The 27,525-nt window shown below is 48.2% G+C and overlaps 1 protein-coding gene across 50 annotated transcripts in view; it reads right to left on the reverse strand.

Annotated features, from left to right (window-relative positions):
• UXS1 (UDP-glucuronate decarboxylase 1) overlaps window positions 1–27,525 on the reverse strand; it is a 117,320-nt gene that overhangs the window by 27,983 nt on the left and 61,812 nt on the right. For 36 of the 50 annotated variants that reach the window (XR_012422019.1, XR_012422023.1, XR_012422020.1 and 33 more), the window contains 6 exons: window positions 27,332–27,391; window positions 24,696–24,817; window positions 14,401–14,520; window positions 6,269–6,312; window positions 2,461–2,521; window positions 97–154 (listed from right to left, as the gene is read on the reverse strand). Coding sequence is in view for 34 of the 50 variants with exons in the window: in XM_074011175.1 (XP_073867276.1) it covers window positions 97–154; window positions 2,461–2,521; window positions 6,269–6,312; window positions 14,401–14,520; window positions 24,696–24,817; window positions 27,332–27,391 (465 nt within the window). In the remaining 16 variants the exon portion in view is untranslated. The remainder of the gene's footprint in view (window positions 1–96; window positions 155–2,460; window positions 2,522–6,268; window positions 6,313–14,400; window positions 14,521–24,695; window positions 24,818–27,331; window positions 27,392–27,525) is intronic. The other 14 variants (XR_010580351.1, XR_010580350.1, XR_012422022.1 and 11 more) reach the window with 1 other exon arrangement.

The raw sequence follows: 27,525 nt of genomic DNA on the forward strand, positions 1-27,525 counted from the left end.
TAGCTTGTATTAATTACCCGCTGTCTAGTCAAGGTGTTATCCACAGATAGGGCAGGCACAGCCGATTTTACTCAGGAAGTGATTTATCCTACTTACCAACAAGGTTTTTAATTAACTGAGCAAATTCTAGGATTGTGTGTTCTTCTGGGTTCCCCTAAGGAAGAAAGGGTTTCCAGTTATAAGCGTCATGACAACAGCAGCAACCGCCACCCAGACCACATGCGTGTCTGCAGAGACGTCTGCTGGCCAAGTCTGACCTCTCTGCGGTGCTTCAGCAGAGCTCCGTGTGCCAGAGCGTACTCCGCTTCCAAGATGACAGTGACTCACCTGGCAGTGCTAAACTGCACCATCTATACCTGCAGCCTCTCGGCTGCTGTGTACAAGGCTGGGCTTTGGATAGGTCCAGAGTCTCTGATGAAGGCACACATTCACTCGCTGAGTATCAGACAATTTCATATCCGACATAACTTCAATGTCACTTTTATAAAAGCTTGGGTTTACAAAATTAGCTCTCCTAACACCATCTATTTCCCTCTGGGTGAGCTGTGTTAACCACGTCAATGATGAAGGACGTGCAATCTCACACCCGAAAGCTAAGGCAGAAATGAGTATGCTCACAGGCGAGCGTCCCCAGCAAGCCAGAGGTCAAACTCGATGCGCTTCATGAAGACAGAACACTTGTGGGGGCTTTAAGGAAAACCACTTGCTCTTTTTCTCCCTTCCATCACACATCAGAACACCTGTTACTCCACTCTGCCGCCACTGCCGCCTATCATAAGAGACCACCATAAGGTCTGATAATTCTATATCCTTTAGCCTCTTCATGCCCAGGTCTTTGGTTAGCCTGAAGCTAGAGGGTAAATGTGGAGGGAAGGACCCTGGGCCTCACTTGAGCACAGAGGGGACTGACTAGCAAAGTGGAGCGACGGGAATTTGGAAGAAAGTGATTCTGCCTTTATCGGGGCTCCTGGCACACACATGATTCCAAGTTCATGAACTGTCCCTGTGCAAAGGCCCTCCACAAAGAGGGGAGGAGGAACATGGTATCTACAGAGAAGAGCCTGGCTGCCCAGGGAAGTCACTGACAACACCCCTGCTAAAGAACCTGCAGCAAAAACGCAGAGCAGGGGCGGCTCAGGCCTCTCCGGTGTACACAGGCAAATGCTGCAAGCAAGATGAGGCTCACAGTGCAAGGCACGTTCTGGTCTGTTTTAAGCGAATGTTTTTTTCAAACGCGGCACACTGTACCCATGAATCTGCAACAGTCCCAGGATGGAGTCAGCACTCCAGGGCACATTCTTCCCTACGTGATGAGAATTCCCTTTCCCCTCAGGGGAAAATGCACGGTCTGCAATGTATCTGAGATGGCTGGTTACAAAGACATGCTTAAGCAAAGGTGACATGGTTTGCAAGAAACAGGTCACATGGCCAACATTTTAGAGTTCCCCGAACCTTAGAATGTCGTGTAGGAACCGGGAGAGGTAGTTTGGGAGAAGCACCTGAAATGACCCCAAGGCTTCATCGAGGTAGGATTAAGGGGGAGGTCTCTAGCGAGCTAAGGGGTTCCTGTGTCCACTGCCATCAACAGACGCAGAACATCTTGAATGCTGGCCAGTCCACATTGGAAACCTTGCATTTTAAATGAGATGGAACAAAACTGCTCAGAAAATCACTCAGTGATAGAAAGGGTAAGAGGTCCTACCATGACCTTGGCTGACGCAGCCAAGGAGGAGGAGGAGGCTTGGCGCGTAGGACCATGGCCTTCAAATCTTTGGAGAGTTACCACAATGTAGAGGTATCACACTGCCATGAATGGCCCCCAGGTGGAGAAGTGAGGTCAGTGGATAGGTGTGCAGAAAGTGAGATTTCTGGTTCAATATAAGGAAGAGTTTTCTGCCAGCCAGAACTGTCCAAAGACAGGGTGAATTTCTCTGAGCAGAAGCAAGTTCACCAGCACTGAAACTGCTCAAGACTGGATGATCCCTCCAACAAGGAGGTTCTGGGCTGCGGGCAGGCATGCAGGGAAGGCAAGAAGCCATGAAGGTGGTCTGTCCGGCTAAATGACAGACATCATCAAAAACTGGAAAACTTTCTCTCTGAACAACCTCCATCTTCTAAAAACGCAATCAGGTCTTATAATGACGACCCACCTAGTAAAAAGAGAATGAGATGCATACACATGTCCACCTACTACCACCAAAGGGCTTCACACAATTTTAGACCTGGGCCCTTCAGAAGGTGGAGGGACTAATTACATCACTCATCCATGCCTTGCAGATATTTTACTTCTTTGTATACTCTTACTTTCTGTTTGTTTTTCCTCTAGTATTTAGCAAGCAACAAACACGAATGCCTTAAGTGTGCTGATAGCAAATGAAGCAAAGCCTGGTGCTGCTCATGGTTTCACAAATGAATGAAAGTCTGAGCTGTCCTGCAGAGTGGAGGGAGAGGAGCACTCACCAGGTTGACTGGGCTGCTGACGTTGCTGTTCATGAGAGCCACGAGGCCATTCACCAGATCACTGTAAAAAAAGGGGAGGCGGGTGAGGCTCTGCCTGCTGGAACGCGCTAGTGCCACACGCCACGCTAGTGCCACGCGCCACGTAGAAACCCTCCCAGAAGAAAAATTACCACCCCCAGAAGAAAATAAAAACCCAAATGGAAAATTGAATGTCAAAATAAAATCCTGCAAACTAAGATGGTGTTTATAATGCGAAAGTATTTATGGATGAAATGATATATTTGACGTCTGGGATTTGCTTTTTCTGGGTGTGGTGGAGATGGTTAAATAGGATGGAAGCTGAGAGATGGGGCTGAGTTTGCCACTGCATTTCTGAAGTCCTTTAACAATGAAAAACTAAGCATAAGTTAAAACAGGCATACACTCAAAAAAGATGGAGTTTACGTAAGTTTCCAAAGAAAATTCATGTTTAATGTGAACCCAGTAGTTGACCTGTACGAAAGCACGTGATTACTTTTAAAAACAAGATCCACGGAAATGAAGGAACTCCAGTATGTGATCCCCATACCGGCAAATCACAGATAAAGCCAGACAATACTGAGGGTTAAATAAACAGAAACGTCACTCCCTATGCTCCCGACGGTGAAGTCGCCATCCCGCAAAACAGCTCGTATGAAAACGGTCAGGGATATTCGGATGTTTCAAATGGATTGTGATCAGCTGGGCCATGAAGGTGAAGATAAGTAAGCAAACTTTCGCTTACCAAGGTTTGGCTCTTAGTTTCAGAAGCTTTAAAGTGTGGCTCTGTTAAAAAAAAGTTACTTCGTAAAAATGACACCTCACTGCTAATAAGCACAAGCACTTTTTCTATGCCAATTTTCCATGAGCTACAATTCTTAGAAGACTTTTAAAGCTCTGACCCTTCTCCTTCTCCTCCTCCATCATTACCAGTGAGGAGCAGGTCACGCTGGGTCTGGATAAACTTCCAAAAGAAAACCCCAGATAGGTTTTGCTTTCAATTGAAAAAAACTATTGGGGTATTTAGTAAATAAGATATTTCTGCGTGTTCCTTTATGACAAATGCGTATTTCATACGAACATGGTTAAAATGTTGTATTCTCAAGGATCAAGCACTAATGCAAATCCCTGCTGACCCTGGATGATTTCTCTTTTATAGAAACTGGCAAAAAGTCACTTCATCACTATGGCAGTACTGTTACATTACAACAGCGCACTCATGACGTACACCTGTGCACGTTTGTAAAACGACATTAAAAGCTGCCATTCCACTGCATCCACAATAGGTTTTCATATTGAAACTGGGGGGTGGGTGTCTTTGAGTTGGAAGAAGGCTGACTCTCAGGTAGTCATCCTCAGGGGGGCAGACGGGAGGGCCATGGGCCTTCTACCTGACAAACTGGCAACTTTTAAGGTCACAATTACATAGATCACACTCATTTAACCTGAAGCTCTTTACAAGTGTCATTTTGACAAAGTGACTTTTTAAAAAAAAAATAGCATGCCTTTGTTATGTAAATGAGGACAAAACCGGCCATGAGAATATTAAACACGGTCATGCCAAAATGTCGATGCGGATGGCCACCTAGACCTCAGACTCCCTGCACTGTTGTTTTGAGGCAATCATGGGTTTGGAGAATGGTTAATTTAATACAGTAACTATGGACGCAGACATTGTGCATTACTAAAAGATGCTCGGTTCCTAAAAAACTGCTTGTGAAAAACATCAAAACTTTGGTCAGTTAATAAACTCAGTTGAGTCCTCAATGACTAAAAAGTTAAGTTGGGAAACCCTTGCCCAAGTATGGCAAAGTCCCTGAAGCCTCGTCATCTCAAGCTCCGCTACCGTGAAACCAGAGAGGATCACCAGAGTGGGGAGTAAATAAATACTACTGAAGTGTTATGAAAAGGGGTTTTCTAAAAGGGTTAACAACCACATGTCTAGGGAAACTGCTCATGCCCTCTTTTCAAATAGTCAAGTGGTGTGCGAGAGGACGATGCACGTGATGGCAGCTAGGAGCATGAGCCACAACCATCAAAGCAGGCACAGGACAGTGACTAGGGCACAGAGAGAGTGACGGGGCAGGGGAGTCTCGCCCATCAGAGCGGGCCAGGCACCCTGGGTGCATTTTGTCCTGAGCTGGGACAGCACATAGCGCAGGCATCATCGAATGCTCAAAGTATTTTAGTCCCTAGAAAAAGAAAAGTCTCTGAGGCTATTTTAAATGAATTTTGCAGGCAATGCCCTTGAGATAATGAGAGCAGAAAGAAGAATGGGTTCTGACTGATTTCCTTTTACCGCACAACATCTCATTGATATTCCATGTGGTGTGGGGGCTGGAGAAGCCTGGGGGCCACTGGTGAGGAAGCCTAAGGCAGGCACACATAACCGAGGACAGCCAAACTCCCTCAGGAAAGGGCACAGCTGGGTGAGTGGAGGAGGATGGGATGAGAACCTGTCACTATGCGAAGACGGTACTCAATCCACGGGAGGCCCACAATTTGGTTCCCATACAGAAGTGTGCCATGATAGTTCCTCCAGGGACACAGTGCCTATGCTAAATGCTTTGAAATGAACACAGTCCCAAAGTGGGGGCAGCTGCCATTTCCCCATTAAATCACTTTTTAGAATATGCATGCCTATTTAGGCAACATAGTTGGTTATAGTACACTTTCGGGCTTTTTGCCCCTTGAGGCAAGATACTAATGGATGCGGAGGAAAAAACCACTGACTGTGTAAATGTTTACTCACAGCTTTCTTTTGGAGTAAATGGAAATTCACAAATACTTTCAGCAAAAATCTACAGTGGTTATTTTGAATTGTTTTTAAAATTTTAGTTGACTACCAGTTTCATTTCTCCTAGGGACTCCTACCCAGGACCCTTACCTAAGGGTCCTGGGTAGATAGAATTTTATGTGGTTGCTTTGGCTGAGGTGGGACTCGGGGGCTGCCCTGACCTGCACCACCCCAACCTGCACCACAACAGCCACCATCTCACCCTAGTGCCCCTGGGATGGCGCCAAGACAGCAGGAATAACACTTCCTGATTGACAGGCATACTGGGGTATTTGCAATGAAGAATGAAAATATATGGGTTCAAAATATAGAACTGGGTTTTATAACAATTCAGGATACCAGAAACTTTCACAGAATTTACAGTAGCCACATATTGGTGGATGCACTTTGGCATACGCAACTGCTTCTATCCTAACCACTCTGAGAATCCATACTGCCTTCTAAAATTAATCACCAGTGGAATGGAACAACAAAACAGTGGGTTTATAAGGATTGCCAAGAAAACAATAAAAATCACCACGTGAATCTATTCAAAAAACATATTTTTATCTGCATTTAGTGTCAGCATGAAATTCAACATGAGAACACTATCTACCTTGTGCCCTCCACAAGGACTACCTCTTCCACCCCGCGAGCCACGTTTGCAATGGGTCAGATTCTGGCATTCACAGGTTTGCTGGATGCATAAGGCCATCTCTTAACTTGCACTGAAATCACCCAAGTCACCCTCAGAGCTGGGCAACTTCAGCGCTACACCGCTAGGTGGCAGTAAAAGATTAGCACATGAGTCACAATAGTCATGGAGATGAATGCAAATTTTAACTTTTAAACAGAGAACAGCAAGTTTTCCCATCATAAAATTAAACATTTTTAATCAATATATAGTGTTAGTGTTGTGGAAATGGAAATGGTTAATATATACAAGACACTGAACTGTCAAGTAGGCCTGCTCCAAGGCACTGCTAAGGCTGGGGCGGGGCAGGACGGTCTTACCTGACGTACTGGAACGCCCTTGTCTGAGACCCGGATCCGTATACCTGGAAGGAAACCAACAGTTAGGCCTCCTGAGAAAACCACACCAGTACTGGGTAGGTGTCCTTGGAACTTCAGGGGACATAGACTGACCTCGAAACTGATCCCAGGGGGCAGTGATGCTGACTCCAAGCATCTAGCGCCACATCCCGCACTCTACTTCGAGACCATGCCCCGACAGTGAGACGGGGGCAGCAACACCTAAAGCGTGCAGCTGGTATAGATGCGTAAAGTCTTCCCTCAAAAGACAGTGCCTGAAGGAATTTGCTTCTGCTGGAGTCTTATGATGTGTCAGGCATCATGTGAGGCTCTGAGGGCTGTGACCTCAGAGTCCAGCTAGGTCACAGATCTACACACAAACAGTAACACGTGCATTTAACGGGGGTTCCTCACTCTGACTGCCCAACAGCAGAGCCGGGGACGCCGCCCAGGCTGGTCCACAGACTGTTTGGGATGAGGCCGGCATCTCCTGGTATTGTTACAGCTAGTTCCCCAGGAGATTCTAATGTAAGGCCAAGGTGGAGCCACGCAGGAGACTCTGAAAGTGACGCGGAGGAGGCAGGAGGGAGGGTCACATTCTCCTTTGTTTCCACTGCACATTTGCTCCACATTTCCATAGCTTGGCTTGTGTTCTTTGCTCTGCCGGCCAAGACCCTCTTGTCTACTTTCCACCTGGCAGAGTGCTACTTATCCTTTAGGGACAGGCTCTGATGCCATCTCCTGGAGAAGCTTCCTCTGGCTCATTCCCCAGGGAAAGCCCTTTGCCAACTGCCCCCAACTGTGAACTCCCCAGAAGGACTGGTGTCCAAACACTCTTCGCCCTGCTGGAGCCCAGCACGATGCGTGGTGCGATACTAGCATGGGATAAGCATCTGCTGAACGACCTGCGGAGCGTCACGGATCACGCCACTCAGGCGGAGATGGCAACAGAGGTGCTTGGGGAGATCTCCTAAGTGCAGCATCACAGGAACGAGAGTGCCCTCGGAGGTTTTGTTTGCTTGTGTGCCTTCCTGTGGTGGAAAGCAGGCAGCTGGGAGGAATAGACTGCCTTTGGGAAAAGCTTGATTATTAAACAACCCTGGGGCCTCCTCCCGCCTGACAGCAAAAAAGAGCCCCTGCCAGCAGCTCTGAGAACAGCACCAGCCCCCTCACCCCCAGACACTCAGCCCGGCTTCCCTGGAGCTCCTCCCTCCAGCTCTGAGAAGGAAAAGGGGAAGGAGCAGGTGGGGAAGAAAAGCACATGCATGGCCGGGCACGGTGGCTCATGCCTGTAATCCCAGCACTTTGGGAGGCCGAGGTGGGCGGATCACCTGAGGTCGGGAGTTCGAGACCAGCCTGACCAACATGGAGAAACCCAGTCTCTACTAAAAATACAAAACTAGCAGGGTGTGGTGGTGCATGCCTATAATTCCAGCTACTCGGGAGGCTGGGGCAGGAGAATCGCCTGAACCTGGGAGGTGGAGGTTGCAGTGAGCCGAGATCGCGCCACTGCATTCCAGCCTGGGCAAGAAGAGCGAAACTCTGTCTCAAAAGAAAAAAAAAAAAAAGCACATGCCTCAAACCTCCTGAATGTCTTATTTATTTAGCAGGTTCAAAGGCTATCTCTGTGTTTTCTTAATAAGCATTTACATATGCCAGTTTCACAGGTGTATCAGTTCTATCTATGTAGGTTCTGTTCTTGGGGGTAAGGCCTTCCACTGAGAAAAGGCTGGAGATACTGAGGAATGGAGATTCCTGTCAACACAGAAACTACAGCTGCAACAAATCTCAGTAAAGGAACATTGAGGAAAGATGGGCATGGGCCTCTTGGAAGCAGAGGGGAATTCCTTGAGTTCTGTCTGAACCTGATTCTCCGGCCTGGCTGATCCTTCTGATACACGTGAGGAAGGCAGGAAGCGGGGGGCCTGATTTGGTAGGAGAGGAGGTCCACCTACTGCCAGCTCCCTCAGCCTGGAAACTCGCCTCTACACCAGTGCTGTAGGTGTAACTCTTCTTGTTTTTCACAACCTTATTTTGGAGATGAGCTGATGGAAGGTCAAAGTGCTGCAGTGACCTGCACCCAGCAGAGTCAAATTTATCTTGACTCCAAGTCCAGGATTCTTCTTCCCGCCCTATTGTGTTCATAATTTCAGAACTGCCTGTACAATTTTTTTTTTTTTTTTCAAACTGTGGCTCTCAGGCTGGCACCAGGCCATTCTATGACCTCACTGTAGTGAGTATTGGATTTAGGCAACTCCCGCGTCACAGGCTCCTCCACAGGTGGGTTTGGGGCTGTGCTGCTGTCCTGCCTGTTGCCTCTGCCTGCGTCCAGGGCTCTGCTCTCAAAGCTGAGCGCACAGATGCACTTCTGCTACTTGTTTCGCACCTTCCCACCGCATTCAGTCAGGGTCACTGCGACGGTGGGCTCACCAGTCCGCCGGTGCATTCCAGCCACATTCACAGAAAGCCCACCTTTGTGCAGAGTGGCAGTGGCCTTCAACAAGCCAGTCGAGGCCAGTCTTCAGCCTGATCGAAAGCCCAGGCTCGCCCGTCAGAGCTGCGGTATCCACGCACACGCCGCCTCTCAGAGAGGAGCCATGGAAGAGCACAGTGGCGGCTTTCTATTCCACCCAAACATGCCCTGGGGGGAACACAACCCAGGGAACCACATGCTGGATAACCCCCAGACCGGGACGGGTTAACCCAGGCTGCCAGGCTCAGGATGTGAAGAACCACACCAGGTACCTGCTCAACCAAACAAGGGGCTTGTGGCAGAGACACTCAGCAGCTTGAATGTCACTTCATCCCAAAGGGCTGCAGTCTGGGGAGTCCAAAAGGCTCCCGAAATAACCTGCAGGCTGCTGGGTGTTTCCCACCATTGCCTCATTCAAAGCGCACTGGAAGGAGATTTACAACTGTGGGCGCATTTCCCTGCATGACTCGCCAGGGGCAGCTCCCCGCCCAGCCAGCACCGACACAAGGCTCATCTGCAGGCACCACGGTCACCGGGTAAGCTCTGCTCCCTTCAGATTCGGTGACACAAGCCGCTCAGCAGCACCCCCTCTGAGGTCCCACCTGATGTCCACAAAGCAACTGGGCCTCAACGAAATAGTCCCTAGTACAAGAGGTGGCTGTTCTGCCGGGCTGCAGTGGAAAGGCGTGGATCCCGTGGGACGCCCACTGCACACCCCGACAGGCCTTGCTGACAGAGTCTTGAAGGTTTGTATGCTCCCGTGTGTGCATTAGGCTAAGATGCAATGTCAGTGGTAGCCTGGAACACTTCCTTCCTTGTATCCTTAAGAGTCCTGCTGGATTTCAGTTTCTATAGCATATCACATCCATCATCTATACTTGGGATTAAATTACCCTCCCTATTTCACTAACACAGTACTTTGCAACATGAGGATTTGTAATTCATGTATGAAATATTCAGTGTGCTAATGTGAAAATGTAAAGTAAAAGAAAGGGTGTGTGTGCAAGAGAGAAGATGCGATGCAATTATGCCCCATCCAAACTATCTGTCTTCCCCGGGCTCTAGAACTCAACTGCAGCCCGTGTACAGCCCTCCCAGCGTGGTCTGAGGCCTTCTATCTCCCCCACTTCAAGATAAGGCCCACGGGGACTTGGCACAAATTGGGTGTGCAGCAAAATCTGGCCATGATTATCACAGGGATCTGGTGTGGACAGCTGACGTCAGCAGAGCTCCCTCAGCCTCCTCATTGTTCTTCTAACAGAAGACAGGGTGTGCGATTCGGTCCCTCTGGCTTCATTTCACAGAACAGGACAGATGCAAGGAGATTCATGCAAGAGTCAAGGCTGCTACAGGGGGCCGGGGAACGAAGGGCTGTGTGCGGGTCAAAGCAGCGTGATGATCAAGGAGTCACCAACAGGGGAGAGGACCAGCCGGGGGTGAGGAGCAGCAAGGAGCTCTCATGATCACTTGGCAATGTCCCCAGCTGCTGTGCTTTATGTGTTTAAGATGTGACAAAGATTCTTTGCTTGGCCAAACTTCATTCAGGCTCTAGTACCTTCTCCTAGGCCCATTTGTGCACTTCCTTGTAAAATCTAGTTTTAACAAGAACCCTGCTAAGTCAGTTTAGAGAAACCCTTACCCTCGATATCTCACATTCCTCACTCCTCATATCCCCCAGAGTGTGTCCGATCACCCTGGCCTGTCATCAACAAGAATCCTGTTAGATTGGTTTAGAAAGAATCCTCTTTACTTCTGAGGCTTCCTCTTAATCATTTTCTATCCACTCATCTCCTCCCTGCTCCTTGGCTGAAAATTCTGCTTGCCTGTACTGTATTTGGAGTTGATCCCAGTCTTTCTCCCCCTGAAAAATCCCACTGCAATGATCCGTATTCCTGTCATGATGGTCCTGAATAAAGTCTTCCTCACTATACTTTAGTACCATTTAGTAACTGTTTAACAAATCCTATGGCCCTCTGTCACAAACAAAGGCCCAATGTAAGAATCACTTAACATACCACAGTATCAGTAAAAAGGCTAAACATCATACCAGCTTTGACTTGGTCTTAGAAGTATGATTTTTCCAAGCCGGGCGCGGTGGCTCACGCCTGTAATCCCAGCACTTTGGGAGGCCGAGGCGGGCGGATCACAAGGTCAGGAGATCGAGACCACGGTGAAACCCCGTCTCTACTAAAAATACAAAAAATGAGCCGGGCGCAGTGGCGGGCGCCTGTAGTCCCAGCTACTCGGGAGGCTGGGGCAGGAGAATGGCGTGAACCCAGGAGGCGGAGCTTGCAGTGAGCCAGGATCGCGCCACTGCACTCCAGCTTGGGCGACAGAGCAAGACTCCGTCTCAAAAAAAAAAAAAAAAAAAAGAAGTATGATTTTTCCAAAATTTCCCTTTGGAAGAATAGCAAGGCTTTTAAAATGATATAGAACTGGATTCAAACCCCAATTCTGCCACGTCTGACCTGTCCTGGGCAAATCCAAACCTGGGAAAAATCACGTAAGGTGGAAAGCAGAGTGAACCCCTCCTGTGAATGTGCTGCTGAACTGTGGGCCAAAGTCTCTTCGAAAATAAACGTAGGACAATAGCTCTACCTGAACCATACTCATCTATTTTCTAAGCTGAGATGCAAAATTGGCTGAACTTCTACATGATTCCACTTAAAATATAGCTTTGATGTATGATGCACTTAACCTAGTGACATACTCCCTGAGTCCTCCTCACAGGCATCTGGTACAGCAGCGAGTGAGATGCTAAGACAGGCATGAGGAATCTGCTCAAAAACACAGCTGCAAGGTAAGCAATCACGCCCGTCCCGCTTGGAAAGGGAGGACGAGACACTGAGCCGTCTCCGACCACCCCGAAGAGGTCTTCATCTCGGAAGTGACTTGTTGGAAATGTAGCAGAAAAGGAAATAGGTGGACGCGCCTCCTTATTTCCCTTCCTCAATAAACCGAGTGTTTCTAAAGACAGGCTGGCTGAGGCAGGCCTGTGAGTCTCTCCCCAGACCGCTCCATAGAGCCGTCTGACAAGAGCAAGGCATGGTATCTCAATTGGACAGAAAAGAATGAAGTCAGTGACTTCATCAAATTCTTGCCGGGAAACAGAATTCTGTGTGACAAAGGAAACAAAACACATTCTGAAAGGCCTCCCTCGGGACTTCTGCCTCCTGCCACCAGAAGGTGCCCACAGAGACTGAGGCCCGCCACGTTCTGGATTAACTGCCGTCATGGACAGCTCCAGAGATCTTCTCCCTTCTGTCTCTGGCACAAAAGCTTGCTTGGTGTGAAGACAACACATGAATTATCACCTCTGCCAACAATGCAGGCATTCTTGGGGTGGCTAGGGGACACCGGGAGCCCTGGCTGCTGCCAAGGAGGCACTAAACCAACTTGCTTCTTGGAGGCTTTCACACTTTACTCTGCAAACAAAGCAGCTCTCATCTCACAGCATGAGGGAGTTTCTAAACAGTCACTAAAAAGGCACCAGGCTGTCCTCAGATGTGGAATTCTCAACTGATCAGGTGGACTAAGGGGTTCGCAGGGCACAGCACGAGCTCCTCAGAACCCCAAGCAGCAGCAAGAGGGGAATATGAGATGACAGGAAGTTTCACCACGTTCACTTACCATAAAGGAAAGCGGCCACTACAACCCAGTAACTAGTCCACCCAACATTTCTCTCCTGCGCCCATGTGCCTGGTGGTCTTCTGGGAGCCGGGGATGCAACCACGAATGAAACAAAGTTCCTGGTTTTGAAGGGCATACACTATACTAACAGGGACTGGGGCTGGAAAATTCGTATTTCAGCTGGTTACAAGGGCAGTGAAGACAATTAACATGGTTATGGTAACCAGCCCGCTGCCATAATGCAGAGAAGCATCAAGAAGTTTCCCTTAAGGAGAGGATGAACGAACAAGAATGCCTGGAAGAAAAGCAAGACGCTCCTGGGACAGGCAGGAGCAAGGGAGCAAGGAAGCCCGGCCTGAGGGAAGGCTCGGAGGCAACAGGGCCGCGTCCCATGCTCTGCTGGAGCTGCAAAGCCACTCGAGCTTCTGACCTCTCTTTACAAGGCTCCCTCCAGCTGCGGGGTTGAGAGTACACAGGACAGGGAGAATGAGAGTGGCTCCAAGCCTATGGCAATAAATAGGGGTGGGGCGGCAACAGTGTAGACCAGGGACTGAAGTCTGGATCTACCTGGGTAGGGCACGGCTATTAGGATGTGCAGGTGGATCTGTGCAGTGAAGGAAGGAGAAGAGCCATGTGTGGTCACAGAGCCTCCATTCTGGGTACCAAGATACCACTTAGTGACCGGGGGACGTGGGAGAGCTGGCATGGGCTGTTGGGAGCCTGAAGCTGGAGTTTGGACTCACCTTTTCCCTGGAGTGCATTCAGCGAAAACTCAGCTATACGATGCAGCTGCCCGCAGGGAGCCATCCCACTGTGTAACAGGCTAGGCTTTTGGTTCTACATTGGCAGCGGAGCAGCTAACACAGACAAGGAGATATGCGCACCACAGAGAACGCTCATGAAGAGCGGGGGCTCTGGCTTCAAACCCAGGCTATCACTGTGTGGCCACCTAAGCCTGGGCAACTCATATAACCTCTGTGCTCCAGCATCCTCACCTGAAAAAGGAGGTGAGTAATGTCACCTGCAGATCATGGGACAGAAGAGTGAGCTAACGTGACCAACTGGTCAATGGGTAGGCGCATATGTACTACACAGAAATACAAAGAGCTTTAATTCTTCCCCCTGGAATACACTCCATTGATAACAAACCATCCTACAGGATTTTCAGAGTAACAGGATGCAAATCGACTCCTGAGTCCCACTAAATGCCACGCTGCAAAGGGCTCTAGGAGGCTACAGATCAGAGCAAAGCAGCCTGGGCAGATAACCATGAAGAGGAATGGCGGGGGAGGTGGGGGTGGGAGGGAGGATTAGCAAAACCAAACACGCCGGCAGAGCCTCTCACCAGGCAGGCCTGGGGCGCTCCTTCCCAGCGAGGCCAGAGGGCTGTGGGGACAGGTCTGGAATGAGCAGCCCACCCTGACCCCAGATGGTATCCGAGGGTACCAAGCAGTCACTGTCGGCACAGACATCCTTGCCACACACTCGGACCACCGACCACAGATCACTGGGACCTCTGCTGGCTCCAGAAGTTTCCCTGGGTTGAGGGTGGCCAGTAGAGGATGGTACTGAGGGCCTGCCGGCACTGTCAAGGTGACGGCCCAGCCTGACCAGATGCGGCTCACCTCCTCACCCTACCAGCCCAGGCTTCTTGGTCATCCGAGGACACCCAGTACAGGCACACCTCTGGCTACAGCCAGCAGGCCAAAAATATGTCGGGGAAGGTCTTCACAGGCCGGCTGGTACAGGCAGGCAGACCTGGAGGCATGGGCAGAGACCTCAGTGGCCATGGAGGGCACGGCGACTCGAGTTACGTGGAGCAGTCATGCATCTGGGTTCTGTCCCCGTGCCTGCCTTCCCCCTAGTGGAGGGCAGCGGGGATGAACACAAACACGACATGGCAGCTTGAGAAGTGTCACTCCCCGAACCGAGATGCACTCGTCCCTCATCCTTTGTGAGCTGACTTCGATTTGGGTTGTAACGTGTTCCCTGCGCCGAGGCCAGCACCTACCGTGAGCGGCTCCCCTTGGAGCGCCTGCAGGATGAAGTTGCTGACCACCCGCCCATCATTCATGTGCATGCGTGGTCCAAAGGTGTTGAAGATTCTGGCCACTCGTACTTCCACGCCTTCCTGGAACAGAGAGAAGAGGAGGTCAGGCGTGCTCCCCTGCGTGGTCCATGCGATCACTTTGCATTTCCAGTGTGTTGCACGCAAAGCATTTCAGGAAACGTTCTGCTTTCCATTTCAAAATGGAAATGGCTTTTTTGTTCTGATTCCACAATGTGCTCATTATAAACCAATCAGGAGACCACACAGGGCTATATCAAAGAGAGGCAAAGCCGTCCCAGATCTCATCACTGAAAGGCCATCAGCATTAGTATTTTGGTAGAAAACCAGCTAGATAAACAGTACAAGGATCAAAAAACTTTTGTTTATATAAATTTTTTTCCCAGTTAAATATATATTTTCCCAAATGGGATCACGTTATGAATATACTTTTCTAATCTTTTTCACATAATATACTGTGCAAATTTATCACTCAATAGAGATTTGGATGTCAATGAATATTTAATAGCTAGGGAGAAATAAAAGAAGGCTCTCTATCTCAGGAAAAGGGGACACAGAAACATTCTTACTGAGTGACCTTGCAACTACACTCCCAATCTGTTTGACTGAAAAACATCCGTTTTAGTGAAAAACTAAATACAACTTAGTGCCCAGTATAGGTTATTAGCTAGTGGCCTGGAAAGAGAAACATACTGACACTGTTTAAAACAGTCATCCCTCCTGTTCATTTTCATCTCTATGTTCATTTCCTTCTACGTATTTTTTAATGCTTCTATTTTTACTACAATAAACATGTATTACTTTTGTAATCCAGAAAAGCCTGTTTTCAAATATGCAATCGGGGAAGTGCATATCTGAATAACAAAAGCCTGTTCTAAATGATCATGTTTAATTATTTCACAGACGCTTTGCCATGGATGGAAAAATTAAATATTTTTATCACAAACTCTGAATTAGTGGGCTTTTACAGTATATATGTATCTAACATTTGATTCCCTGCCGAACAACCGTGCACTTTCTGGACATCTGAGAGCAGGGGGCCTCGGGCATGAGGACCTGGGGCTCCTGCTTTTCACCGAGCCCATATGTCTGCCGTTCCCGCTCCACTGCTCACTGCCCAGGCAGGCCACCGACTCGGTCACAGCGAGACTGGGAAAGGAGTCACCTGATCACCTCAGTGTTCTGACACGGAAGCACAGGCCCAGTGGCTGTATTGGGTGCCAGTTATCACTACCAGCTGAAACAGTTCTTTTTTCAATTTATACCAACACCTTAGGCGGCATGGGCTGGGAGTGGGAATCCAACAAACCCTTAGCTAACAAGGCTTACTTAGCACAGAATGTCTCCACCAGTATAGTGAGTTAAAGGGCATGAGGCGTGAGTCCCAGCGGCCCCCATCAGCCCTCTCAGTGGCTGGAGTGACACGGCTGCCACTTCAGCCCACGGCAGCCTTGTCAATTTCCCTAGGGTGTTCCACAAACCCGGGTAGGTTTTTACGTGTGCTGTGATATGAAAAAGGGTGGGAGGCATAGAAGCACACAGTTAACTTTTAGAAGCCAGAGTGCTTTATTAGTGCTAATTCTTCCCAGTAATACACTGTAATACTTCACAGGAGGCACTCAGTTACAAAGATATGAGCTAAGTCCAAGAATAAATCAACCCTTTTCTCCACCGAACTAATGAGTGTATTAAAAAGAGTGGGGGAGCAGAGATGCTGTTCTCAACAGAAAATAACTCAGAAGTACCCACTTGCATTTCATTGATAAGATGAGGAAAGAACCAAAGTGAATGGATGTGGCTTTATTCTAGGAAGAGACTGGGAAAACCCCAGCACATTTACAGTAACCCAATGTGCCTAGCAGGGGAAAAGCTCAATGGTTTAGGCAAAATTTGCAGCAAATCAAATGCTTTTATCTTCTTGACCTTCCCTTTCCACAGAACAACATTCCAGAACGTGGCCTCATTAGGATGAGCAGACATTAACTGGCCAACCCATAAACAGGCTTGCTTGCTGTGGCTTTTCTATTTGGGTCTGTAATGGTTCAGCAACAGAGGGCAGCCCTTCTACACAGGTGCAATAGCTGTGAGCGCAACAACACTTCTAAGAACGCGAGCTCTCAGGGCCGGTCTACACCAGTAAGACGAGCTACTCATGAAGCTGAAACTCCTTACATGAAATAGACAGGAACCCGAGGCTCACTCCAGTTAAGACCTGCTCTCCTCTGGGACGATGGTGTCTTCTGGAGTTTGCATGCCCATCTATCCCTTTCTAGGTAGCTTCAGGGAACCCTTGGCCTTCATACAAAGGTGACCCCCAATTAATCTGGATAGTCCACTTGCTGCTGAATCCTCATTCCCACTGGTCCTCACGGTGGGACCATGTGGGCAGGCGGGGGGAAAGTCGGTGGGTGCCGACACCACTGTTCATGGTGGCAGTTCAGTTGTCACCCACATGCATGGCTTGGAGAAAGGTATAGTTATTCTTCATCTCAGAACTGAGGAGAGGTCCAGGGTCTGACCCAAAGCCACCTTCCTAAGGGAAGAGCCAGGCTGAAAACCCAGGAAGGGCACAGCAGGCAACACTGTCTCATTTAAGGGAGAGCCTACCTCTGAAGGACCAAGAAGCAAACACATTCATGAACCCCTGACTCCCACACAATGTTCTGCCTGCGAGTGGTCAGGCCCTGCTGACACTGAGCTGGTGCCTTTGAGCATAGACAAGGCTGTCAGTCAGAAAGCTAACTGCTGACTCATCCCTAGGCACGGCTAGGTTTCACTTTATGCTCTGTGGTTCCGTCCCCTGTGATGACCCATGAGTCATGGACAGCTCCAAGCATCAGGAAGGTCAAGACAACTCCTACAAGCCTAAGCTGCGCCAACATAGAACCAACGGAAACTCAGAGAGGATGGATGCTGAGGGCCCTGCACAGGGTGGAGGCTGGAATGTCTGGATGGCCTCATCTCATCCTGGGATTCATTATCCCGAGGAAGTCACTTCAGCTTCTAAGACTTAAGATCCTAATCTTTGAGATGAGGACAATAATATCCATTCTACCTACAACACAGGAGTTAAAACACTGAAACCGTTTTGAAAACTGCCATCATTACTATCTACCTCCAAGGGATGGTTCTCAACCCAGTAATTGCCCTTGACCTCGGTCCCCAATTTTCTGATGACACTAATTTACCTTGAAGCGACGGTGACCACGTGTGGAATAGCTCAGAAACATTGCCACCAGGACGCTAGGATTGTAAGGGACAGGCTGAGGCTCCCAAAGGCCCTTTGGAAACACCAGCTAGGTTGGAACAGTGTAAGCTGGCACCAAACGCCTCCTTGCCTCATTCGTAGCAGCTGAGAGAGGAGTGAGGGCTTGGGTATGCAGGTCCTGAGACATGGAGCCAACTAACAGCAGGCCCGAGAAGCAAGAGGTGATCCAAGAGGAATAATGAAGGTACAGGGTTCCTCCCTCCCCAGATATCTCCTAAGGACAGAAATGTTACCAGCAGGGATTACACGGTGTACAGAGCACCTCTGACATAAGTGATTTTATCTTAGAAAATGACTCCATCTCACATTTCAAAAGGCATCCAACCAACACGGTCTAGATGTTTGCGTAATCAACAGAGACAACTCCCAACCAGATTAAGGGCATAACCCTTTACTGTCGTCCTCACCAAAGGGCTCAAGGGCCATAATGAACAGGACTTCTACAACTCCAGATGGCCATCTTGACAGGCTCCATCTTGCTGTCACTCATGATCAGCACCCAGCATCTGCCGCCAAATCAAGGGCTCTTCCATGCAAGATGATGCTGTGCGTCCAGATAAGCCCAGGACCCTCTCCTTGTCCATGTCACTGTCCTTGGACTGGTTCATTAACCCCTTTTCCTCTCCCCTTATCTCTCAATGTTAAATGTTACTCTGTTTGATGTGGAATGTTTAATCTAAACATTTATATATTAAGTATACTACTAGGTATGGTTTGCAGTACTGACTGACCTGTGGAGTGGCTTGAGCCTGTGTGACCACAGCTCTGATTACCGAGTGCATGGAAAGTATTAAGAAGTCCCTCCTTGGAAACTGCATAGAGCACATGGATTTTATGATGGAAACAGTATGAATAAAAGCCTGACCTTGTGGAAAGACACAAATGTTCATGGACCTGGTTATGTCTGATCTTGTTTGCCCTGCTCACGACACACGGGTTCTCCCTCAAAATTTCTTTTAAAATGCAGTCATTCAGTGGAGAGTACAACAGGTCCCCAAATAATATCATTTCATGATAACACTGATGAGAAACAAAATCACCTCCTGGCTGGGGCTACTGTCTGCATGCAGCTGGCACGTTCTCCTCTCCCCACGTCTGCGTGGGTTTTCTCTGGGTACTCTGGTTTCCTCTCACATTCCGAAGCTGTGTATGGCAGACAAGTGAGCTGTTCCAGTGGTCCCAGTGTGAGTGAGTATGCCCTGTGAGAGGGTGGCATCCTGTCCAGGGCAGGCTCCTGCCTGGAACCTGGGGCTGCTGCGACAGTCTCTGGCCACCTGAGACCCTGCAAATAATTATCTTGTTTTTATTTGTCTTTCTTAGGTGGATGGCTCACATTTATTTCAAATCCTTAATATCAGAAGTGTTTTAGTCTTTATTTAGAATTTTGGTGATGTTTTGTGACCAGAAATACGCCTGGGAACTTAACTCTTGTTTATAGCAACTAGCCTGTGCTACTGCTGATTTTGTTCTATGTCCTTCTGCTGAAAGTAGCAGTTTCCAAGAACCCACTGATGCTGTTAAGTGATGACTTTCTGTGCTATATCAAGCCACTGAACACTGTGACATGATCACTATATTCGCTGACGGAAGGTACTAGTAAGGTACTAGTGATAGAAGGTGGAAGAGAGCACTGCATAGTGGGAGCAGGTCCTGAAGGAGGTGCCTGAGCATATTCACCTGTGGGGAACAGGATGGAGAAATGCCAGGAAGTGCACCCAGGTACAGCAGCCCAGACTCTCTTTGACGCTTCCCTTGGAGAATTACGTGCACATCCCTAAAGCAACAGGGTCAGGCTGTGAGGGCCGAACCCCCTAACTCCCCTAGGGCCTGTCATGCATATATCTCGGGTTCTGCTCCCTACCTGTGGATAAGACTAAGGCCACTGCAGAACTGCAGAGCTCACTGTGCTGAAGCACGATTCTCAAAGGTGCTAAAAGGTTCAAGTTGACTCAAGGGGGTGGCTGAGGAAGGGGGTCTGGGAGGGGTGTGTCTGCAACTGCTTGGCCGTCTTCCTCAGCACTCCTGCTTCAGCATCAACAATCAGCTGACCTTCCTGGGGTTTGCTCTGCAGCAGGCCAGGAGGCGTGGATATCACTCTGCCAGTGTCCAGGTGGGACAGGTGGGATGCGGCCAGCAGGAACCCAATGAGTGAGTCACAGGGCCAGGAAGCCAAACTGCTATTGGGCAGATCTGGAGGACAGGACAGGCCCCCTGGGGTGCCAGTCCTACCCATGGAACACTGCACCTGGTTTGGCTGCTTATTTTTTTTTTTTTCAACTCAGGTAGAATATATATACCAACTCTTTGACTTTTTCAAAAGTACTTTGATGCCAGGAACTAACACAAAACCACACCTTCAGGGACATTAGACTAGGTGATTTCTGAGTTTGCTTTCTTTCCACGCTGCCATTTGCTAGTTTTATGAATCGTGGCCTGTTTTGCAGATCCAGCCCAGTGGGTGGGCCACAGACCTCAGAGTCAGACTCATGAGGGGGCGATGAACTCAAATGCACACTAAGCACTGACCGCAGCCTACGGGGGAGGCCCCCACATTTATCAAGCCACTGCGTCCAAATGCATGCAGAGGCGGCAATTTAATTCCTCCCTGGCAAGTTCAAACTATTCGGGAGAAGCTCTGCCCTTTGATCCCAACCTCCATCTCACTCCATCCCACGAAAAAATATTCCAGGGAGTTTCCCTTTTTCTAAGGGATGTATGGTAGATTTTTCTGGAAAGTAAAATTCTATTTTGAATACATTAGGAAATTTCATTCATTAGAAGAAACTCAGAAGAGAATCCTTAGGAAAAGAGAAATTTTTCTATAAAAAAATTTTTCCTACCTCTATCTTGTTTATATTTTCAATCTTTACATATTATTCAGAGTAAGACATATCCACATACTATATAGCATCTTGACAATAAAATGACAATTTATACTTAAGAGGGGATATGTTATTATGTATAAGAAATTAATTAAAGTTGTTAAAATAATGAATTAAAAATATGCCAGACATACTATTCCACCTGGTTCATCCTGCTTGATTTTTTCATTTGTCTCCAGACAGCATAAATCCTAACACGAAGTTTTAAATTTTCCCACCAAACTCTCTGAAAAGGTCATGTTTAGAACTATAAACCGACAAGGTCACAGTGCAGCTCCCGTTGCTGAATCTCCCAGCTGAGAGGTGCAGGGGTGACGCTAGCGCAGGCACGTGAACCACTCGTTCTGGGCACCGTCCCACGACTGTGTGAGCTGCAAAGGAGCCCTGGCACCTTTGGACTTGGAGCTGCATGGTCTCCTCTTGCTCACTCATGCTTCCTTACCTGCTTCAGCCTGCAGGGATAGCCAGGGAGTGTCGGGAGGAGCAGGCCCCACAGGTAGCCAGCTGAGGGTCCCGGCCCCACTGATGGGCTAGGGACCTGGAGACCAGTTTTGGAGCCCATCCTCCCATCTGTGAGAGGGGCTGACCCCTCCCACCTCAGAGGGGGCTGTGGGGAATTAACTGAGATTAAACGGACTGAGCTGTAACAGAGGCTGAGCATGCAGCAGGCACTCCAGGCCCCAGTTCCTGCTCTCTCGCAACACCCACAGCACGTGTGCAGAGCATCCTCAAACAATGTCACCTCCAGACAGGGGCACATCCGAAAGGCACAATGCCCTGCAGGCCACTGTGCTCAGAACACAGTCATACTCCCAGAAAATAACAATCACTTTGGAGTTGCTGCCCCCAAAGAGGTCCAGTGATTTGCCCCCGACCAGGCCACAGACAGCATTCAGACCCAATGTGGCAAGAGGTGCTTGGAGCCACCCTTGCTGCCAGCTGTCACAAAATCCTGAGTTAAAGAACCATCTCAACGTCTTCACCGAACATTTTATATCTCTCACAACCTTCACATAGTGGTGGTGGTTGTTTTTAATTTTCCCCCTTATGTTTGTCTCTAGCTGGGATTACGCATAGCAATTTCTCTTTTTTCTTGCTTAATCAGTATTTTCTTATTTTTCTATACCTGGCAAAATATCCTGCCATAGCAGGAGCTGAAACCTGTCTCAGCTGTGAGGTGTCTGCTCGAATGCACAGAGAGGAAAGGCACCATTTTCCTCCCTCCTCAGCACCCATTCAGACAAAAGTGGGAGTATTTGGGTACCAATCTTAGGGCCCAGAGGGGCTTGTGGTCTTGGACCCATGGCTCTTCCTACAAGGGAGCACAACATTTACAACATGAACAATGGGACGGAAGGTGGGAAGAACACACGGCACCTTCTTCACAGGCCTCCTGGAACTCAGGCAAGACCACAGTGACCCTCACAGGCTCACTGCTCTTGGTCCCGTCACTCCTTCCTCATCAGGAAACTACAAGCTCCTCCTGACTGCCTCGCAGCCACCAGAACTGGACAGGGCCCCAGCACCCCGACGGTCAAGGGCATGGTCACTCCCTGACATAATGACCGCACAGTGGGAATGGGTAGGGTCCGTGGGGAAGGGTGGCAACATCACACCTGCTTCACACCTGCTTCCATGCCCCCCTCAACGTACCACCAGAGGTGGGCCTTCCTTGGTGCCATTTCTCACCTGGGCAGATGCAAACCCTCAGCACATGTGCTAAGTAGAGTGTGAGCCCCAGTGAAACTACAGATCACTGACCTGTTGGCCAAGACCCCAAGTTCCACACTCTCCTTCCTAGAAAGTGCTGCACCTGTCTTCCGTGGGCCAATTCTCAAGCCTCCCTGTGTGACGGAAAGCAGCAAGTGTGGTTCCCACATGAAGAACCCACGGCACCCGTGTGAACTACACTGTGAACCTGGCCACAGAAGTGACTCTTGCAGCCATTCTGCAACTGTCTGTTGGGGACTCCAGGGTGGGAGGCCCACACCTGGTAACTCCATAGAAGGCGTACCATGCCAAGCGAGTGACAGGGACACCCTCCCCACAGGGTTCACGTCAGGGATGTTACGTTGAGCAGGAGGAACCAGGTGACCACACGGGGTGCTTCTAACACGTACACTGCTCAGAGATTTCAGGGCAACGCTGCCCATGCCATTAAGCTCCCGAGACCTATGTGAGCAGGAATGTAAATGCTGATGTTCCAGAGTTACTAGGTGCTACCTTCCTGAACCCCCAGGCACAGATGACAGGAACGGATCCAATGTTAGTATGTGTGTGAAACGCAGACCCTGGCTGGAGTCCAGGCCCCTAGAACTGTTACCTCGCGTACAGTCGGTGGTCAAGAAATGCTGCCTCTATTATTACCAAATACCATAATTATCTCAAGCATATACTTCAGGTAATACGTATACCCATAAAGTTATCAACTACATTAGCCAAATAACCATTTAATTAAAACTAAAAGCTCAATCAAAATGTCCCATTTGTCCACCAGCTTTACCTGTGTAAAAATTCACTAGGTAAGAAATACAATCATAGGACTGAAAGCAAAAGAAAACAGTTGCGAATCATGTCACTCCTGGAACATATTCTAAATAAAATGCAATTGCGTGCCCCTGACACTCTAGTCAGTACTCCTAAGTACCCGTGCACACAGAGTGGCCCTGAGTGTCTGGGAGATCATCTGAAACTTCTGAGTCCAGATATTCTGGGCCCCAGAATTATGAATGTACGTTCCTACTAAAACTGATTAGCATTTCGTAGAGGAAGTGGATAATGTAAGCCAACAGACTAAAGTAGCTTCAAAGGCAATTCGTTCTGCTTCTGGCCAAGAAATAAAGCAGTAAAGTTTAAATATCAACAATAGCATAAGGTTAATTTATGGATCTTTAATGCTGGCATTTCATTAAACACATGATGAGAAAGAGAGTCCTCGACATTCTCTCCCACCCGTCAGAGAGCCTACCTGGCTTTACATTGCCCTGTCCTCTGTGGTACCATGGGGAGGGAAGGCGATTAAACTCTCATCCGAGGTCAGGAGCAGGTGACCTGGCCCTTGGCACATGCTTGACTGGGGCTCTGCCGGGACCTGAGACAGACGGTCAGGAAAACTCCTGGATGCTGGCCATGCTGATAACACTTTCCCCTCCTAGAGAGCACACAGCCAACAGTTCCCCAAGCTCACCTGCAGACTGGACCCTGGGCCTGACAGCACTGCTCCCAGAAACAGACACTGCATCTACCAACAACAGCCTGTCCTGGACCAACGTTCCACAGCCACGTTGATTTACCTGCATGTCCCACCATACCAGAGGGCATTTTCATGAGGATGTGGAAGTTCAGACCCAAGTCCAAGGACACACTCAGTGAGAACATGAATGGAATATCCTGTGCCTGGGCCTCCACCTCTGCACAGTTGATTGGCTCCTGCACTGCCCTGGTGTGGGCAAGGCAGGCTTCACACACCCTGTGTCAGAGATAAGAACTGAGAGAATGAAGGCTTAAATCTTAGAGTCACACGGCAGTACGGCCAGTGTGGCAACCTCAGCATGTTGGTCTGTGAGCAATTTCTGCTATAACATGCGGGAGACCAAAGCTGTGGCCTAAAATATCCTTGGCAAAAGCACCTCAGCAGAACAATGACTAATGAAGAAAGCGTGAAATAACGTAAATACATATCAATAACAATTCCTAAAGAGGTTCAAATTACAGCAATAATGCATCCATTTTTATACTTAATTGATAGAAAAGTAAAAAAAGAAGATCCATCGATTTGGAGGCTTCAGGAAAAGAGGCACTTCTTAGCTGCTGGTGAGCAAATGGCAATGAAGAAGCATTCTGTTCATAGTCATAAAACAGTATTCCAAACCCAAGAGTTCATCTCTAGGAAATCATTTTTAAAATAAGGAGATACAGGGAAAAAGCTGTTGATAATACTATTAATTTATAATACTGGGAAACTGAGCTTCCCAAACACCTATCCCCAGACAAAATCAGTCATGGCATTCATTCCTTTACAGCACTTTACATCTCAGATCAGGGTGCTCAGCACGCCTAAACCGCAAGCCCAGACCCTGGGGAAATACCTGCTTCATGTAGGCATAGCACATGGTCTCTGCGACACGTTTGCCTTCATCATAGCAGGCCCGAGGTCCTATTGGATTCACGTGGCCCCAGTAATCCTCACTTTGAGGGTGGACTTCAGGATCTACAATGGGAGAAAAGTGAGACTGTTTTCATCTTTCCTTTTTCCAGTTCATATCAATAATGCATATTTATGATGCAAAAGGGAACTTCGGAAAGACCCATTTAGAGATGGAGAGATGTATTAAAGAGGCCACCTCAGGTTTCCGGTCCATTCTCTAAGTTCCAGTAGGACACGATATTAAGCAATGACATTTTACTTACAAGGGAAAAAAAAAAGAAAAAGATCAGGTCTCCCAATTTTAAGTTTTCCCTCTCTTCCGTAAATTGTTCTTCACTTTTAGAGTGCTATGCAAATTACAATTAAATAGAATCTATGTGAAGAGATACATGGTTTTGTTTTATATTTATAAAATCGATAACTGGAGCAAAACATGTATTTATTGAAAAAAATGAAAAACGCAGCATCTGTGGAACATGATGACTTTGACATGTGCCATCAGCAGAACACATTGGGACCTGTGACGAGACAACGTGGAGGCTCCTGTAGGGCAGGTGGAGGGATGGGGTGTTCCCTGGCAAATGGGAGCCTGTTCTCCTAGCCCTCATTTTACACTCCCAATTCCTGTTTCTCTAGCGTATAAATCAACCACGCTTTAAGACATACCAGGGGAAGAGATTATTGGAAGAAAACAAGTAACAAATTCTCTTATTCACACGAGTATATTTCTGGAATGTGAATATACATCTAATTTATTTAGTACACCTAGAATTTTATACATACTTGAGTACAACTATGATATAAAACGTGTAAGTCTTTGCCATGAAATCTGGACAAAAAGATGCACTGTTATAAATTCCCATCTTGTTTATCCTACCCCTGAAGTCTGACTTGGGACTCAGTGGGCCTGAGCAGGTGCAGGGAGGCAAACAGACAGGTATCCTGCCACATTTCTGCTCAGGGGATCCCTCTGGGTCAGCACAGCCTCCGCGGCAATGCAGAAGTGTGCTGCAAAGAAAGGTCTATGTATCTGCTGCTGTGGTTTAAAACTCCCTTTCGAAGGGCAAACTTCTCACTGCTCAGTGGGAGAAAAGTTCTAAGGAAACGACTTCCTGAGAGAAGGGAATCATTGACTTAAATTCACAGAATGGACCAGAGGATTGATTTCAGACCTTTTTCCGGGGCTCTTTGACAAGAGCTGGGCAAGCTACACTCCAAAAGAGATGGTCATAAATTGGACAAAGGACAAGAAAGAAAAGGCTGGGTACGCCCATCTGTCCCTGGACAGGCACCGTCTGGACTGAAATGCTCAGGACGGCAAGCTTCTAAATAAGTCTCCTCACAAAATCACCGTGGAAAAAAACAGGGAAAACTTACATTGTTAACACGAAAGTAAAGATCCAGAGCCAAAAATAATTTCCAATCATCTCCCCTTTCCAGCATTCTGTGAGGCTAAGGCACTAAGCAAACGCTCCACAAAAGTTTACTTTGGTTGTTCAAGGTCAGAGGAGAGCACTTGGTGACTTCCACAAATTACACTCTCAGTTATTTAGGAAGCCTAAGGAACACAGGCTCCTGTCAGACACGCGGATAATAAATGAGACAAGTGGGGGAAGCAGGGTGGCTGTGGGAAACATGTCACTGTGCTCCTCTGGACAGACACCACATCCCACAGGTAGGGAGGGGCACGCTCTGCTCTTTTATTAGTAACTGCTGAGGACTTCAAAAACGTAGACTATGAACTACCTTTTCATAGAGATTACAAAGAATACCACTGCACTGAGAAGAATTTCTCTGTTGCTATGTTTTTTCATTCAGTTTCCTTACTTAAAAAAAAAAGTTTCTTCTGATTTTGCCCTCTTACTTCCTTCTCTCGTCCACAGTAAGAATGTAAAATAGAAAAATTGCATCATACCAGGACCTGGCTTCCGCTGCATCAGCGAAGCAGTTCTCCTAAACCCTGCACACTCAGCTGGTTTGGGGCTGAAGAGAAATCAATACGAATTGGAAATATAGCCCCTGGTCCCCACTCCTCAACTCCTTCCCAGGCAGTGAAGGAGAGGGAGGCTGTAGCTTGGTAAAACAAACTCATGGGTGTTCTGACACTACCTGCTTAAGGTTCTTCCAGAACTCGTTATACAACACGGGAGGCAGTAAGCGCATGTCTCTTCTCCCAGGAAGCCTTAAAGGCCAGCCCGTGAGCTCTTGGGAGGTCAGGCATGCAGCACGCATGACTCACATAGAAGAACGACATGTGCAGCCAAACAGGTAAAAAGATAGTGTGATTTCTGGGGTGTTTTCAGAGCAGAATGGCAGAAACACTTCCGTGGAATCATAAATGGTGGGTCTTTATTGGTCAGGTGACAGGGTGCAGTGCTCGATGTGTGATCAAATGAGAGGTTGTCCCACCGGGCAGAGGAGCTTGGCAACGGGGGAGGCTGACGGGTAGCCTCTTGTGCACAGGAGGAGCATGGGCGGGCTGAGTCTCCTCAGAAAAGAACCCTGGACTCTTCCGAGACAGGATGAAAATAGACCAAGGGCTGGAGTGAGCGTACCCTGAGAGAGCCCCCTACTCACCTCCATACACCTCCGATGTGGAGGCCAGGAGCAGACGGGCGCCGACTCGTTTTGCCAGCCCTATAGAAAGCAAAGACATGATAAAAGAGACTCGATTTACATGTGCGGGCACATTTTTTGCTGGCCAATTTAAGCAATGTTTTAGTATTAAAGACATTTAATTATCTATTCAATTATCTACTCTTACTGCATCT

The sequence above is a fragment of the Macaca fascicularis genome, chromosome 13 (genome assembly GCF_037993035.2).
Source record: "Macaca fascicularis isolate 582-1 chromosome 13, T2T-MFA8v1.1".
Lineage (NCBI taxonomy): Eukaryota > Metazoa > Chordata > Mammalia > Primates > Cercopithecidae > Macaca > Macaca fascicularis.